Source organism: Tachysurus fulvidraco, chromosome 10, assembly GCF_022655615.1.
Source record: "Tachysurus fulvidraco isolate hzauxx_2018 chromosome 10, HZAU_PFXX_2.0, whole genome shotgun sequence".
Classification (NCBI taxonomy): domain Eukaryota; kingdom Metazoa; phylum Chordata; class Actinopteri; order Siluriformes; family Bagridae; genus Tachysurus; species Tachysurus fulvidraco.
In genome coordinates this window covers 22717333-22736582 of record NC_062527.1, presented here as the reverse complement: position 1 = coordinate 22736582, position 19250 = coordinate 22717333, and the positions used below count along the sequence as shown (strand labels likewise).

The window sequence follows — 19250 nt, the reverse complement described above, 5'->3', positions numbered from 1 at the left end:
AGCCATCTAAAAGGCACAAAGCCAACTAAACCTGCCAGCCAAATCTATCTGGCCACAGTAAAAAGGTATAAAAGCCTGCCTTGAATCACAGTGAGTGTGCATTCTATTGTAATCAGCCTTAGTGCATGTTATACTTTAGGTGCACCATGGAACAAACGCAAGTTTACACTTGGAGAGTGTTTCTTGGTTTGTTATAATCTTTGCATCTTAATACCTTTTACTTATTCTAGTACTGTTTAATTATTTGAAGGAAGTTTTTATTTGTAATTTTTATTTTTATTTTACATATATTACACACACCTATTTGTATTACACTACTTTTAATAAAAACAAGGCCTCCCATTGTGAGGATCCTGAAAAGACAAAAAGGTCTAAGTCTGCCTCCTTCATTTAAAGATTCAAACAATAGATTAAGTAGAAGACCTTGGAGAGGAGCCTTTGTTAGAAGACCGAGGGGACTTTGAAGGACACCTGCGTTCAAGGTAAGACCAACTTTTAATAGTTGATCTTGTGTTTCCAACACAACCCCGTGCAAATTAAGACACATTCCTTAGGGTTTCCTACGCAATCTGAAAACATGTGTCGCTAAGGGACAAGTACGTCAGTATAATTACTTCAATCTTCATGTACATGTTCATGTTGTGTGTCAGTTGTATGTTCTGGTCTACATCAGTGATCATTTCAAGACTTCACCAGGAAGGAATTAGTGTTGGGTCTGAACTGAACTCAGAGTTTACAATGACAGAGATATATCTAGAGATAGATATAGTATTTACATTTTTTTAATTTACATTTTTTAATCTTTAATTGTATCTATTCATTAATTAATTTATTTTTATTCATATTTTATCTTTCAAATATTTTCAAACTGGTTTTCAAATTTTTTTTAGGCCGAATTAAACTGTATAGTGTGCCCTCAGTGGGTAAGACGGTTTAAATCCGGCAATGTCAAGCTGCCTTTGCTTTATGTTTGATCATGACACTTAACCCTCACCTGCTGATTTGTATGATGAGATAAATGTTAGTTGTTCTGGATCAGAGCGTCTGCTAAACGCTGTACAGGGATCAGGATACGAGTTTTAGTGTTTTTACTGAGCATCAGATTAATAACTCGTTACATCATAAACTCAACCTGAACTCACTGCTGAGAAACAAATCCAATCAGCCTTCACTAAACAATGCTAGGAGCTAAAAATCCTGCTCTATCACTACATTAAACCATTTCTGCTGATTTACTTTATACACAGAAATCTACCTTTCAGTTCACATATGAACACGTGACTGAGTATAACACGTGTACACAATCATTCATGTAGAAAGAAGGAAATCATCAGCTTTTATACAAACACATGAAATTGTACAGAGTTAGTTGTGAAGTTTGTGATATTTATTCACTATTAGGTGGATGTTTATCACCTTAACATTAATCCTCCCTCTGAATAGGTAATCCTGTCTCTGAAATGAAATGAAATGAAATGAAAGAAATGAAAGATGGCGCGGTGTATACGTGGCATGCCGTAGGTCTTGGAGGCTAGTTATACTGTTTGTTTTATTTTGTTTTATCTTGAAAGAAACGCGGTCCGCAATATTGGTCTATGACAGGTCAACTAACTTAAGTCTGCGGATGAGTTTAAACAATTTGCTGGACTATGCCTCATATGGCTCATATTATCCCCCTCCTCCGTCGATACCTGGTTTCCTACGGCGATCTCCTTGTTCATTACCGGTGAAGAGACAGAGGAAGAAATGTGGAAAAGGTCTTCAGCCAAGGACTATTCTGTTCGCTGGCATTCCCTGGATCTATCATATGAGCTGAGTGCTCCCCTGGTCCCAGCTACGGTGACCTCTGGTGTATATGGTTCTCCCCGGATCCACCATCGAGGAGTGTGCTTCAATCATCTTCGCACTTTTCCTCGGGCGCAGCAGTCAGAGGAGCAGATGGATTATCTGCTTCAATTAAGGATGGGTCTGTTTAATTCAAGATCGGTAGTAAACAAGACTTTTATTTTAAATGACTTTTTTACTGTGCGTGAGTTGGATTGCTTATTTATTACTGAAACCTGGCTTACTGTCAGGGATTTAAGCCCTCTTGCTGAACTTTTACCTTCAAACTGTTTGTAAATTCGCCTCGCTTAACCGGCAGGCTTGGCGGATTACTTTCTATTTTTACAGACAAATTTTCTCATCGGAAAATAGTAGAATATGATTATAGAAGTTTTGAGCTGCAGCTATTTACACTTGAATGGAAAAGTCCACTGTTGATTGCCCTGTTATATCGCCCTCCTAAATACAATGCAGACTTCTTAAATGAGTTTGCAGATGTGTTGGGTGAACTGGTACCAAAGTATGATAAACTCTTAATTCTTGCAGATTTTAACATAAGTGTGTGTTGCACTGTAGACTCTTTAACCAAAGAGTTTATTACGTTGATAAATGCCTTTGAAAGAATAATTCATGCATTTTTAACATCTAGGCTGGACTATTGTAACTCACTGTACTACGGGATTAGTCAAACAGCCTTATCCTGATTACAGATGGTACAAAATGTGGCGGCAAGACTTCTAACATGTACTAAAAAACGAGACCACGTTATTCCTGTACTACGTTCTCTGCACTGGTTGCCGGTACGATATCGTGTTGATTTTAAAATTCTTCTATTAGTATTTAAATCTTTAAATGGTTTGGCCCCTCCTTATCTTTCCCATTTACTGACAGAACATCGTCCAGTTGTGCCTCTCCGGTCATCTACAGTAATCAGAGACTGCATTCCGAAATCAAAGCTGTAAAGTAGGGGTGATCTTGCCTTTTCGGTAGCTTCTCTCCTTACATATCAGATTTTAAAGTTAGGTTAGAAACATACCTCTTTGAATTAGCATATGGTCCAGGATTAAACATATTTACTGTATTGTGTGTTTGTGGTTTCTACAGTATGTTTTTTTTATCTATTAATGATATTTTATTGTCTTTTGCATGGATGTAAAGCACACTGATAAACTGGTGTTGTTTAATAATTATTGAACGACAATAAATTGTATATGGTTCAGTCTCTATAAACTGCTGATACTTTAACTATGTTTCTGGAAAGAACATCTGGATTAAATAAAATATATTAGTAAATAAAATGTGTTTATAGGAATAAATGTCACGTGTGTTAATCTTTTAGTTTTATCAAAGTGTACAAATAATTTAACATTAAGTGAAAAGATAATCTTGTAAAGAACTGAATATGATTGTTATTTTTGAGAAAATAGGGTGTAATAAATCTGTGTTGATCTTTCGGTAATTTATTTTAGTGAAAACTTTTCTTTTCTTTTTCTCTTTCCCCACGTCTCCAAAACTGCTCCAAAAACTCCTCCTTGTAGGATAAAGGAGGTGAGAAAAAAGGGGAGAGAGAGAGAGAGAGAGAGAGCACAATCACCATCCCCCAAAAGCCAGTCTCATTGTGCTCTCTCTCTCTCTCTCTCTCTCTCTCTCTCTCTCTCTCTCTCTCTCTCTCTCTCTCTCTCTCAAACACACACACACACACACACACACACACACACACACACACACACACACACACACACACACACACACACTATCTCCCTCCCTCCCCTTTTTTCTTCCTCGTTTCCAGTCTCATGTTTCTCACTCAATAAACTGATGGTATTAACTGTATTTCTGTAAAGAACATCTGGATTCAAACGAAAGAACAGATTTATTCTATTATAACTTTATAATCATTACTTAAAGAGAAAGAGAAAAGAGAGATAAATATACTGTGGTGTTTATTGTGTAGTTTGTGACTAACAGTCTTTACTAAAATAATGAGAAGGAGAAAGTAAAAGATTCACTGTTAATGACGGGGACAAAAGAACCTCATAAACTTTATCTAATTCACACTGAATGACAGGAAATGTTCTTCTGTCTCTGAGGTAAATCTGAGTTTTTAATTTTCTCCCTCAGCAGTTTTATTAAGAGCTGTGTGTGAAATCAGTCAGCTGTTCTGTCACTTTTATTTATAACGTGTCTCTGTTTGTTTGTTTCAGAAAATCTGCCAACACTCCACAAGAGTCTTCCAGACATCATGTCCCTCCTTTATATTTCCATCTTATGGGTCTGTGCCTGTGTGGGTGAGTGACCAGGTTCTACAACACCAACAAGACAGAAGTGTCCTTCTATTGAATCAAATATCACAACAATGTTTTGTCAAATGTTACAAATCCTGTAGATTGTAATGTTTCTCCCACAGACAGTGCAGAATCTCTGGTTACTGTATCAGCTGCAGTGGGTTCCACAGTCATCCTGCCATGTAACCTGAATGAAGAGTTAAAACCAACATCATTTATTAGGTGGCAGATCAATAAAGTCATTGTGTTTGAGAGAAGCAGTGATGTTACATATTCAGGTTCAGGATATGAAGGACGCGTGGATGTTCCTGTGGACGAGCTGCGTGAAGGAAACTGTTCCCTGGTGTTGAAGAACGTCAGATTAACTGATGACCAAATCTACAAATCCTTTACAATGGTACATGGGGACACTAATAACACTACGGATGCAAAAGAAATTAACAGTGTTACACTCTCAGTTGATGGTGAGTAAACTGTTCAGTGTAAAATATTGACTAATTATAGAAGTCACAGTGTCTCAGATAACAGAGCTGGAAATAAGGAACAATAACAACATCTATTATAGAGATGAATCAATACTTTATTTAGAGTTAACAGATGATACACAAAAAAATACACAAATACAGACATAAATAAGACACAGACAATATTTTATTTGTAGAAAGTTTGTCAGAAAGGTTCAGAGGTCATCTGGGTGAGATTAGAGATGTTCATCAGGACTGAGATCCTGCGGCAACAATTAAAAAACTTTTACTTTCATGTGGACAAGAACAAGTGATCAGATATGAAGCTCACAGGACAACAAAAACATTTAGTTTCTATAAAAGAAATAAAAATATAAAGTTCCTAACATCAGATCATTAATAATGAAATGAAAGTGATCCAGTGTTTGTGATCCTTTCACTCTGAACAGGGTTTCATGGAAAAAGCAGTACATTAGGATGGAAAAAGGAACCTGGTTAGATTTTAATGACATGACAAGGGGGTGTGTCTAAAGTACAGGGCTTTTCTTAATCTGGTGTGAGCTCCAGTTCAAAACATCTTTTATTGTTCCTGCATAAACTTTAATAAAACACTTCATATTATTATAGCTGCACAACACTGATTATTATTTAAGGATCAGTGATGACATCATCTGCATGTATGGCTGAAAAACACTGAACAACATCAGTAAATGTAGTCTGATGTTTGATAGATTTTCTTTCAGGACATGTTTTCCTCAGCACTGTACTGATATCTCTGTGTGGTTTAATGTGTGTTTTAGAGGACAGTGTTAATGAGAGAGGATCTTCATCTGAGGATTCAGACTCACACCAGACTGAAGGGAACAACTGGATTATTATATGTGTTGTGATCGTAATCATCATCATCATCATCTGTGTGTCTGTGTACTACAGCAGGGTGAAAGGTAAAACCGGTTAAAACTGTAGGTTTAATGTCTGAAAGAATCAGAGAGAATTTTAGTGATAATTGTGTTTAACATGTGTCTAAATTTATTGTGTAATATTATATTTTTAAATATTTATCTTATATTTCTGAAAACAGAAAATCATCAACTATCATCAGGTCACAGACGTGCCACCGACTCCACCGAACAGGTACGAAAACAGTAAAAAATAAATAAATAAATAAAATTGTGACTACTTTTTTGTTGTTAAACAAAAAAATACATTTGGGTTTTGGTTGTAGTTCAAGTGGGGAGTTTACAGAAACATGGCACGCTTCCTGCCTACTTTGTGTTACTGTTATTTTAAAGGTGCATTAGACAAGATCAGAAACTTTGGTCTGAAGAAGCTTTTTTATTTTTTTTATACTTCTGGTCATTCTGTTGTACTTTTATTTAACTTTCTGGAGGCACTTGCTGCTTCATCATCTGAATCTGAATCTCTCTACAGAATGAAAATGTTCATCGTGACACTGAGCTGCATAACATAAGGGCCAGAAAATCCCCTATGAAAAACAAAGAATAAGATCTGGACAGTGTGATGTACACAGCAGTCGCCACACAACCACAGAGTTAATGACCAACACAAGGTGGCACCAATTATTTATTTCTTTTCTTTTCTTTTTTATATCTCTTTTCTTTAGAGATGAACTTTAGCATTTTTTACATGGTATAAAGTTGTTTTTTTCACCACATTCTCCTCTCCTCTCCTCTCTCAGATGGTCTGCTCTGATCTCATTACTCTTCTATCTAACCTGACTTGGTCTTGGTCATGTGATGTTACACTAAATAATGAACTGAGAACAGCAGGAAATTTTACATTTATATTTTTATTTGTTGTTTTATTTTGATGTAGTTTGTTGTGTTTACATTGCAGCAGTGGACACAGTATGTACAATGGCTGAAGTCATGTGTAGGAACTTTATAGTTGAGGAGGAACCTGGGTTCAGCTTCTCTCAGCAATATAAATTAATATAATGCACTGCTACTGACGTTTTATTACAGGGGAGGTGTGTGTGTGTGTGTGTGTGTGTGTGTGTGTGTGTGTTGCATTGGAGATACAGTATGTGCTAGTAGCTAACAGATTTCTAAGACAAAGCCTTTATTTTTGTCACATCTACATTACACCACAATTAAATAATTTCTTCATATATCACTTTGGAGGTTAAGATCAGAGCTCAGTGTCAGTCATGATACAGAGCCCCTGGAGCAGAGAGGGTTAAGGGACTTATTCAGGGGCCCAACAGTGTTAGCTTGTCTGTATATATACATGTATTATGTACATTATATTGCCTTAAGCAGAGAATTGTGTGTGTTTTAATAACTACCTGTGTATTAAATGACTAGGACTCACATTTATGGACTTACTAAACTCACTTGGGCTCAAACAAAACATCACTAGTGCAACTCATAGAAAACTCATAGAAAATAACCAGAACAATTCCAGGTTTTTATTTAGCACAGTGGCTAGTTTAACAAAAAACAGAAATCTGAACACACTATTCCATCACATTTCAGTAGTGAGGACTTTATGAGATTCTTCACTGATAAAATTGAAAGTAACAGGAATAAAATAGGTGACACTCAACATATGAGAGCAACCAGTGACACAATCTCACCTAAAGCTTTAAACAGCTTTACAAGTACAGGACAGGAAGAGTTAGATAAACTTATTACTACAGGTAAATCAACAACATGTTCACTAGACCCCATCCCAACTAAACTACTGAAAGAAGTGTTACATAAAGCTGGTGAGCCTCTTCTTAATATCATTAACTCCTCGTTATCTTTAGGTTACGTCCCGAAGTCTTTTAAGTTGGCAGTCATTAGGCCACTCATCAAAAAACCTAACTTAGATCCTAATAAACTATCAAATTACAGACCTATCTCACACCTTCCGTTTATGTCTAAAATACTTGAAAAGGTTGTGTCTGTTCAACTGAGCTCCTTCTTACAGGAGAGCAATATCCTTGAAGAGTTTCAGTCAGGTTTCAGGCCCCATCATAGCACAGAAACTGCACTTGTTAAAGTTACAAACAACTTGTTCTTAGCTTCGGACCAAGACTGTATGTCACTATTAGTTCTACTTGACCTTAGTGCTGCATTTGACACTATAGACCACAACATTCTTCTAGATCGCTTACAATATTACACAGGTATTCATGGTCAGGCTTTAAGCTGGTTTAGATCCTACCTGTCTGACCGATACCATTTTGTAGAATTAAATGGTGAATCCTCCAGTTTACTACCAGTTAATTATGGGGTCCCTCAAGGATCAGTTCTAGGACTATGGATTCTATGGGATTAGTTTCCATTGTTATGCTGATGACACACAGTTATATATCTCATCAAAACCAGATGAAATAGCCACAGTGTCCAAATTATCTCAGTGCCTTAGAGAGATAAAAGACTGGATGAGCTGCAACTTTCTATTGTTAAACTCCGATAAGACAGAAATACTACTCATAGGTCCAAAAACCAGTGCACAGAAACTCTCACAACTTAACTCCCATTTAGAGGGATGTACTGTTACTTGTAGCTCGACAGTGAAAGACCTCGGTGTTATATTAGACAGTAACTTGTCTTTTAAAAATCATATCACCCATACTAATAAAACAGCCTTCTTCCACCTTAGAAACATTGCCAAGCTGAGAAACATCCTGTCTGTATCTGATGCTGAGAAGCTAGTTCATGCGTTCATGACCTCTAGACTGGACTATTGTAATGCATTACTAGGTGGTTGTCCTGCATCTTTAATAAATAGGTTACAGTTAGTCCAAAATGCAGCTGCCAGAGTTCTCACTAGGACAAGAAAGTATGACCATATAACCCCAATTTTATCATCTCTACACTGGCTACCTTTTAAGTTTAGAATTGACTACAAACTGCTGCTACTTACGTACAAGGCTCTTAATGGTTTAGCTCCCATGTATCTAACTAGTCTTCTAACACGTTACAATCCTTCACGCTCTCTGAGATCACAAAACTCAGGACTTCTGGTAGTTCCCAGAATATCTAAGTCTACTAAAGGTGGTAGAGCGTTTTCTTATTTAGCTCCCAAACTTTGGAATAGTCTTCCTGATAGTGTTCGGGGCACAGACACACTTTCCCAGTTTAAACGTAGATTAAAAACTCATCTCTTTAGTCAGGCGTACACATAATACATCCCATAATATCATGCACCAGTACATCAGACCAGCACATTTTATGAACAGCAGATATGTTAATCCCTTTCCACTGCTTTTCTCTTTGTACCTATCCCGAGGCATCCAGACACTGTACCAGCTCCCAACATCCTCTGTGGGACGAAGCCTTTGGACGTCCACTGAGCCGAGGCCGACTCTAAGAATCCTGAGACATCTCCAGTTAGACTCTGTGATACTAAGGAGATCCGAAGTCCATGATCCTTACACCAATACAACATTTAACTGACTGTATATTACAATCACAACCCCAGTGTCACCCATATGAGGATGGGTTCCCCCTTGAGTCCGGTTCCGATCAAGGTTTCTTCCTTTACCAATTTAAGGGAGTTTTTCCTTGCCACTGCTGCCTGAGTCACCTCAGACTTGCTCATAGGGGAATAAATACATACACACTGTGAACTATAAACAACTAATAATAATCTAGAATTTTTATTCTGTTAATTCTTATTTCTTTTATTATTCGTTAATTCCTTTATCATTAATTATGTTTACCTTCTGCTCTATGTTTATGTTCTGTAAAGCTGCTTTGAGACAATGTCTATTGTAAAAAGCGCTATACAAATAAACTTGAATTGAATTGAATTGAATTGAATAATTATATACACCAGTGATGGTGTTTATCACACAGAGCAGAACATTAAACTACTGACAGAACAGACCACAGATTTAGATAAACAAAGACAAGAATTCAAATCTCAGCTTTACTCAGAGACAGAAGAACATTTCCTGTGATTCAGTATGAATTAAATGTCCTACTGCCATCTGTTTAGTGTCATATTACAACAATGTCTGAGTGCCAGAAGCTTTAAGTAGTGATTTCTGATGCAACACCTCAACAAGCCACAGGGGCACCCAATATTTTAGAATAGCACTAAAACATTAGTCACATACTGTACATGAAAGTGATGATCTCTTCTGATTACTTCACTAAAGTCTCCTTGTTCAAACACAATTCCCAGCAATCAGCAGTCAGATGTGTGGAAACCTTTCTTATGAACTCACTTTATCTTGTGATTAAGAAAATTTCCTGTGTCTGATCTACAATGATCTTCTCCTAATCTTGGTCACACACAGAGTTCTTTTATGCTCTAAAATAACAGCTTAAAATGTTCCACTACACTCACTTCATCTCTAAAACCTGACTTAAGTTCATTGTCTTCTACTTCCTACAGTAAATGTTTCACAGACAGTTGACTGAGTTGATTTAAGTTTTAAACAAACAGATGAACAGACAGTGTGTTGACTTTTTTACACCTCCAGCAGTCTCAGTTAAACACTTTAGGTGGTAAACATTCAGCATGTTCACTGTGTTGAGCTCATATTTTAATTCTTCTGTTATCATATGTTGTACTTTTATTTGTGAAAAATGTTTAGTATATGTCTCTCTGATGGATAAGATTTTAACTTTAGAGCTGCGTATTCAGACACTAAAGAGGATTAGCAACAGTGAGAACAATGTAATGTCTGTAAGAGAACGTCTGGATGTGTTAGGTGGAGTTATTAAAACCCCGACTTTGACATTGTTTCAAAGCAGCAGAATAGTTACAGAAGTATAGATAGAGAAGAAAATTGTTTACTATTTATCTCTAACATCTATCCCTAATGATGCCCCAAGGTTGTCCAGCAGCAGGATCTCATTGTCATGGCCTGGGTTCGATTCCTGGGCAGTGATCTAACCCAACCACTGTACAGTTAACTCTCAGTGTCGGTAATGAGCCCAGATAAATATAGGTGGGTTGCGTCAAGAAGGTTTCCGGTGTTAAACCTGTGCCAAACCTAATATGTGGACCATGTGGTCCACTGTGGTGACCCTGAACAGTGAACAGCGAAAAGATAAAATAAATAAACAATTTTTATTCCTAATGATCAAGTATGAGGTGATGGTGGTGAGAAAATCTCCCTAAGATGATATGAGGAAGAAACCTTAAGAGGAACCAGACTCAGAAGAGAACTTCATCCTCATTTAGGTGACACTGGACAGGAAATAATGTCAATGTAATTAATGTCATTTCTACAGTTTATGGTCCAGTGGAAGGTGAAATGCTGCTCAGACTCTGACCTGTCAGATCTAAAACCTTCCACATTTCCCCCTGATAAAGACATGTGTTGAGTTTCTGTGTGTTTTGGATCATTGTCTGTCTGCATGATGAAGTTCCTCCAAATTAGTCTGGACAAATTTTTCTTTAATGATCACACAAATGTTCTTGTAGACTTGTAAATTCATTCTGCTGCTTCCATCATAAGCTCCATCATCACTAAGGATTAGCGACACAAATTACTGTGGGGACTAAAGATTTCTAATGTAACTAATGACTTATTGATATCTCAGAGTCAAAACCTTCCACCATCTTTCTTTCTTGGAATGTTTGGGACATTTCTGCAGATACAATTTCATTCTACTTTTAAATGTTACACTTCTTATTAAAACTTTAATATAAAACATATATAAAATGGACATTTCTTATCCATATTATTATGGGTTATTTTTTTTGTTTTGTTTTGTTTTTTTTTAGCCATATTATCCACATTTTTAAAACATTGATGTTAGTGTTAGTTCATAAGCTACACAAAGCCTATTCAAGCTTAACAGATGAGTCTAAACAATTCATCCTTATTGCCATGTTAATCCTTCCTCCATTAAACCAATGACAGAAATGTTGCTCAAAATAACTCACAATATTACCTCATCTTTTACAATTACATAAATACATATATATAAAAATGATCTAAGCCACAACTACCACCCCCATGTTTCACAGATGAGCTCATATGTTCATTTCCTGCTCCACACTTTCACCTTTCAGTCATTCAAACAAAATTATATTTTTTTGTGTTCTCCAGATGCAGTAACACAAATTTACCAGCAGATGTCATCGTGTTTAGTTGCGCTTGTTAATTTCTTACAAATGTCACCATGTGAGTGTTAATATTGTACTGAAAACAAACAATTGAAATATATTTGAAATATAACAGATGTTGGTGTAAATATTTTTATAAACAAAAGGTTTGATTTCCAAACTCAGGGTTAAAGCTGGTTTTATAAGATCCCAAGGTCCAACAGCCTTTTTTAATTTACAGCCTCAAAGAAATAAGTGTCTGGAGGAGAAAATATCGATTAGCTCCACATTCTGTATACACACACATTATAACTATCTAATATTATTGACATTACCTCATAGTTCCAGTGTAATCAGGTCTGAAGGTTAGCTGACCATATGTCATGTTTGACCATAATGTGGTATTAATCATTTACATTTACGGCATTTATTAATCATTTACATTTACGGCATTTAGCAACAACTGAAGAACTGACCTTTCAGCTAAAATGAATAGAGCTGCAATAATACCATTTATTTGCTATAACAACACAATACACAGTTTATTAAACATTAAGCTTTGGGGAAATGAGGAAGTTTAGTGCCTTGTCCTCTGCACTCAGACATACAATGAACTCTAAAGATAGTAAAGACACGTAATCCTTTGTGCACTGGATACAAAGCAAGATCTAAATCACATGGCTTCAAAATCAGGAACATTCGGTAGTGTTGTGGTAAACAAGCTCCTGATGTCTGTCTGTCTGTCTGTCTGTCTGTCTGTCTGTCACAAAATTCTGTAGATTATAGAAATCTACCAAAATCAAGTTCTGCTTAATGCTACCTCTAAATATATGACTTAAAATTATTTTATATAAATAAAATGAACTAAGTGTTAAATGACTGGTCTTTACTTGTCATCATTCCATAACAGTTTAATACCTGTACAGTGAACTGACATGTTCTGGCTTTACAGTTTTGAAAAAACAGCTCCGTCTAACAGTTATGACTAGAATTGTTCTTTCCTTTACGCAGTGGGAAAGCCTGAACAGGACTAGAAATTAAACTTCAAACTTCAACATTAAGTGCAGAGCAATGATGAGATATGAGAGGATATACAGAAAATTAGTCATAAAACAACCTTTTTAAAAAGATATTATCAGTTTATAAAAAATATACTGAAACAGTGGCACTAAGAACCATTTTATAGTTAAAGTTACTGATGTGATACTTTTCCTATTGTCATCTTTAACTAAAGCTTTTTTCGACTGTATCTGGTTGGTTTTGAATTTTCATCTGTTTAGGATAAAATAAACAGTGATTGTTTAAACTGCAGTAAATTAAATTGTTTCAAAACAGTGTATAAATGGTGAACATATCACACTATAACACCTCATCAGTATTAACTGACTCTTGCTTTAATCACATAACAAGTATTTCAGGTTCATCTGTATACAGTAGCAGCATGAGACCAGGGTCAGAGCTGCAGGTGACTTTGTGCTCCAAATCTGTTGCTGGTCTCACAGTAACTTCATATTCACACAGTAACTTCATGAACGTTTCTCAGTTGCAGGATCACAAGGCTTCATTATCGTGCAGCACTGCTGAACTGAGCAAATAGTTGATGGTTGATACTCATAGCTACTGTGGGACTAGCTGACCTTGTGATTTACCAGCTGAAGTGCCTTACACCTGAGCTTGCTGTACACTCTTACAAACAGCTTGACCTGGCTGTATATAGTCTATTAAAAACCGAGCTGATCACTTGCGACTGTGTAAAGCTCTATGTTCAGTCCAAAGCATTAACACTGACACATTGACACTGTGGTGCTTAATATAGATACAGGATGTTCTTTGTTGTACATGTAGCCTTCACAGGTAGGCTTACCAACAGGTTCGCAGAAAGTGAGGCTACTTGCTGTATCAGAATAACTGCCCAGTGGTCTCATTATACAGAAAACACATATTCATTTCAATTCAGTTTTATTTCCATAGCCCTTTTAACAACGGATATTGTCATAATGCAGTTTTGCATGAATCAGATATGAAATTTAAATATAAATAGTAACTAGTAGAATAAAGTTTGGGAGGAGCAAGACTCAAAAGGGGACCTCGTCCTCATGTGTGCGGCACCAGATTAATGCCCAGAAAAGTGCCCTGAGCCTGTTTAAACTTTAAACATGTTTGTTCATTTTGAGCATGGAATTCCTAACTAGAGCTGAACAGCCATCTGGGATATACCCTGGGAAAGACCATGTCTGATGTCTCGGGAAGAAAATGGCTTAGTGGTTAAAATGCTGTGTCACTGTTCAGAAGGTCTGAAGAAAAAAAAAAAAAACTTTTTGAAACTTTTTCATTGTAACTCTGAAGAATGTTTTAAACTCATGGTATCTTAAGTATGTAACCTAGTGAGCCAGAATTAATGTATCCAATCATAGAGATTTAAGCACTTATATACGTCGCTCTGGATAAGGGCGTCTGCCAAATAAATGTTAATGTACAGTAAATGTAAATGTCTGATTCCTGAGCAAGGCCCTTAACCTTACCTGCTCCAAGGGCCCTGTATCATGGCTGGCCCTGTGCCCTGACCACAGCTTCCAAAGCTGGGATATTAAAAAAAAAAAGAATTTTATTGTGCTGTAATGTATATGTGACAAACAAAGGCTTCTTCCTCTTGACATACATAAATACAAGTGCACTTTTGTTTCTGAGCATGCATGACAAAAATGCTGCAGAGCAGCTGCCTACAAAGTCAACCACCCAACACCAAAGAACAAACAGAGAACCATGTGACTTAGAGGAACAAGAACAGCTCACAGCCTTTACAGGAAAACAAAACCACAGCTATCATACTTTCAGTTCCTTCTGCTCTGACAAATGAACTGCTAGTTTAAGATTTTGTCCCTGGATTTTTCACAAATTTTTAATCCTTTATATCAGTCACACTAGATTTCCAAATTAAAAGTATGATACAGTCACTGAAGTCACAAACCCAGTTAAGTTCCTAAAAACTCCAGGTCCCAAAAACGGTGTGTGTATGTCTGTTAGTCTTGTCCCCCCCGTTTCCGGACCCATCAGTAATGTTTAAATGTTTACATGCTCATGTTGCACACCACATCTTGCACTAGTCTGCTACCAGCTGCTGACCTTGAATGCCTCCTGTTGCACGTGTACAATATCAAGGAAGCATTGTAGAGTCTTCATACCTATATTTACTGCTTGAGTGTATATTCTTTTGTGTATTTAAATTATAAATGTCTTGTTTAATCTTGTTCCACTGCATGTCTCAACATGTAGCGAAATAACAAATAAAGAAACTGGAACTTGAACATCATATCTGAATATATCATATATTGTTAAAGGAAACACTATCTAATGCCCTGGCAGTTATACTGTTTATGTCACAACGTTGTGTTCGATCAAGATTGCACATCAACTAGATTAGTTTTTTATCCTGTATCATATATTATTATATAAGATATATGTATCATATCTTATTCATTATTAGACATTTCTGAACAAGATGAAATGAAAATAGAAACCCAGTACACGGGGACTTTCAGAAATGAAGACACGAAACTGTGGCAGAGAACATTGTGGCTATGTGGAGCTAATTTTAACGTTTATGCAGAAACGTGGTCATAAATACCCTCCTCACTTGATCTTTAAGCAGCGATTAGGTGATTAGTGTTATATAGTGTATGTAGAGTATTATATAGAGTGTATAGAGTATTATATATAGTGTATAGAGTATATAGAGTATTATATACAGTATATAAAGTGTTATAATATATAATATATAATTTGATTTGATATATAGAGTATATCGAGTATTATATAGAGTTTATAGAGTGTTATATAGAGTATTATATAGAGTATCTGTGCCACAGAGTGATATAGTAAGAAAAACACAAAGATGGCACATTTTTAACATGCTAATTTAAGTACTTCAGGAAGTGGAAGGTCTTTAGACATCGTTTGAAGACTCAGACCAGATCAGAGAAGATCCTTGGTGTGATTTTTATATTATAAAAAGCATCTGACAAACAAATCCATGTAAATCTAGGTTTTTAATTACAGTAATCTTCAACTGCAGAAAAGCCATGAGCTTTGCACCTGGATAAACATTGGAAGGATGCTTCAGGAACATGTATCTAAAACATGTGCTTAAAACATGTGGTCTAAAACATTTGGTCTAAAACATGTGTCTATAACATGGGTCAAAAACATGTGGGCTAAAACATGTGTCTATAACATGTGGTCTAAAACATGTCTCTAAAACATGTGGTCTAAAACATGTGTCTAAAGACTATACTGTATTAAAGTCTATAGATTTAATCACTAAACCGTGTTTTTAACTGATGCGTCATTTGAAGTGGAAATTTTTCAGAGAGTCACGTGGTTTATTTCCTCATACGGCAGTGGGGTTTATTTTTAAAACCTAAATCCTGTTTCTATTGTTTCTACTGTCTTAAGTCTAATACAGTTAAACTACCAGCATGGAAAGACAACACGTACACAGTAGAAAAGAGATAATTAAAAAAGAAATAGTGTTGTTCCTTATAATACACTAAAAACTGTACACACAGGAAGTAGGTGTTGTTCAGAGGAAACAAAGGCCTGAGTGTTGAGACCTGAAGAAACTCCTTTCTGTTCAGTCAAATCTAAACTAGGGCCTAATTTACACACTAAACCTGTATCTTAACTTTTTGAAGAACTTACAGTTGTGTAATTTAGTTTAATAACTACAGGGTAATACAGTTCCTTTGTACTGACGGTTAATTGCTGTTGATCTTTAGACCTGGATAAAGTTTACTCTTATAGCAAACGTGTTGTGACCTGTCTGAATATCACACGGCTTCATGCACCTTTGGATCACGTTAACGTTTGTGTAGTGTAACGTTGTGTTCGATCAAGATTGCACATCAACTAGATTAGTTTTTTTATCCTGTATCACATATTATTATATAAGATATATGTATCATATCTTATTCATTATTAGACATTTCTGAACAAGATGAAATGAAAATAGAAACCCAGTACACGGTGACATTCAGAAATGAAGAGACGAAACTGTGGCAGAGAACATCGTGGCTATGTGGAGCTAATTTTAACGTTTATGCAGAAACGTGGTCATAAATACCCTCCTCACTTGATCTTTAAGCAGCGATTAGGTGATAGAGTTATATAGAGTATGTAGAGAATTATATGTGTATAGAGTATAGAGTATTATATACAGTATATAAAGTGTTATATAATATATAATTTTATTTGATATATAGAGTATATAGAGTATTATATAGAGTATTATATAGAGTATATAGAGTATTATATAGAGTATATAGAGTGTTATATAGAGTATATATATAGAGTATTATATAGAGTATCTGTGCCACAGAGTAAAAGTAGCATCTAGCTAATAAAATACTGGGAGGTGATATAGTAAGAAAAACACAAAGATGGCACATTTTTAACGTGCTAATTTAAGTACTTCTGGAAGTGGAAGGTCTTTAGACATCGTTTGAAGACTCAGACCAGATCAGAGAAGATCCTTGGTGTGATTTTTATATTATAAAAAGCATCTGACAAACAAATCCATGTAAATCTAGGTCTTTTAATTACAGTAATCTTCAACTGCAGAAAAGCCATGAGCTTTACACCTGGATAAACATTGGAAGGATGCTTCAGGAACATGTGTCTAAAACATGTGCTTAAAACATGTGGTCTAAAACATGTGCCTAAAACATGTGTCTAAAACATGTGCCTAAAACATGTGTCTAAAACATGTGCCTAAAACATGTGTCTATAACATGTGTCTAAAACGTGTCTATAACATGTGTCTAAAACATGTGTCTAAAACATGTGTCTATAACATGTGTCTAAAACATGTGTCTATAACATGGGTCTAAAACGTGTCTAAAACATGTGTCTATAACATGTGTCTAAAACATGTGGTCTAAAACATGTGTCTAAAACATGTGACTTTAACATGTGTCTAAAACATGTGTCTATAACATGTGTCTAAAACATGTGTCTATAACATGTGTCTAAAACATGTGTCTAAAACTTGTGTCTATAACATGTGTCTAAAACATGTGTCTATAACATGTGTCTAAAACATGAGGTCTAAAACATGTGTCTATAACATGTGTCTAAAACATGTGTCTATAACATGGGTCTAAAACATGTGGTCTAAAACATGTGTCTAAAAAGTGTCTAAAACATGTGGTCTAAAACATGCGTCTAAAAAGTGTCTAAAACATGTGGTCTAAAACATGCGTCTAAAAAGTGTCTAAAACATGTGGTCTAAAACGTGTCTAAAAAGTGTCTAAAACATGTGGTTGCATTGGAAATTATCCACTGCTGTGTCCCCAGACAGGAAGCAGCTGAAAGATCAACATATAACGCCAGACTTTTTAGTGATAAAATTATTAAACTTGATGCATTTTAGCACCAACTGTTCATCTTTCTACTAAATATCTTACATGTGGAAATATAAATATAGTGTACAAAAAATAAGGTTCATCAATGAACCAGTCATTATTATTATTGTGTTTTTGTAGACGTGTTTTTTAGGAAGAGGAAGAACTAAAGATCTGTTATTGCTTCAGGAAGGACGTGTATTCTAACACTAGGTGGCAGTGTTTGGAAGAAGTTAGGTTTCGTTTCAGTTCCTGAACGTTAGCAGTTTCTGCGTGTTTTTATGTGCGGTTCGTCTGAGACGTGGATTTTAGTCGGGTCTTTATTCCGCCTTAATGGAGGTAGGAGTCTGTTTCTACATCATAATAATATCAATACAACATCATTTAGTACACTTTAAATATGTGCTGCTTTTTATTCTAGACTTTTAATTATATATATATATATATATATATATATATATATATATATATATATATATATATATATATATGCTGTGTTAATGTGATCTTTTTAGTTTTAATAATTAGTGATTTAATAGTTTTTAACACTCTGGATGTGTATTTATTTATTTATTTATTTATTTATTTATTTATTTATTGTATTATTTAAAAAAAACTGAAGTAAAGTTGTTATAGTCTCTATAGTAAAGTATTTAGTTTATACTGTGTTTAATTTCACCTTTATTTTTGAGACTGTACTGTAATAAAGTCTATAGATTTAATCACTAAACCGCGTTTTTAACTGCTGCGTCATTTGAAGTGGAAAATTTTCAGATAGTCACGTGGTTTATTTCCTCATACGGCAGTGGGGTTTATTTTTAAAACCTAAATCCTGTTTCTACTGTCTATAGTCTAATACAGTTAAACTACCAGCATGGAAAGACAACACGTACACAGTAGAAAAGAGATAATTAAAAAAGAAATAGTGTTGTTCCTTATAATACACTAAAAACTGTACAAACAGGAAGTAGGTGTTGTTCAGAGGAAGCAAAGGCCTGAGTGTTCAGACCTGAAGAAACTCCTTTCTGTTCAGTCAAATCTAAACTAGGGCCTAATTTACACACTAAACCTTCCTGTATCTTTTTTCTTAAACATAACTTTTTGAAGAACTTACAGTTGTGTAATTTAGTTTAATAACTACAGGGTAATAAAGTTCCTCTGTACTGACGGTTAATTGCTGTTGATCTTTAGACCTGGATAAAGTTTACTCTTATAGCAAACGTGTTGTAACCTGTCTGAATATCACACGGCTTCGT

At 35.5% G+C, this 19250-nt stretch overlaps 1 protein-coding gene and 1 long non-coding RNA gene across 2 annotated transcripts in view; one reads left to right on the top strand and one right to left on the bottom strand.

The window, feature by feature from the left end:
• The first annotated feature begins 462 nt into the window (after positions 1 to 462).
• The window catches only part of LOC113638173, a 67199-nt gene continuing 48411 nt past the window's right edge, over positions 463 to 19250 (top strand). Inside the window, exons 1-2 of the mRNA XM_047819976.1 lie at positions 463 to 482; positions 4029 to 4112. Coding sequence (XP_047675932.1) covers positions 4067 to 4112 — 46 coding nt within the window. The 5' untranslated portion in view covers positions 463 to 482; positions 4029 to 4066. The remainder of the gene's footprint in view (positions 483 to 4028; positions 4113 to 19250) is intronic.
• Positions 15878 to 19120, bottom strand: LOC125145783. The gene is made up of 2 exons (XR_007144218.1): positions 19064 to 19120; positions 15878 to 16266 (listed from the first exon to the last, which is right to left on the bottom strand). It is a non-coding gene; the product is annotated as an uncharacterized LOC125145783 (long non-coding RNA).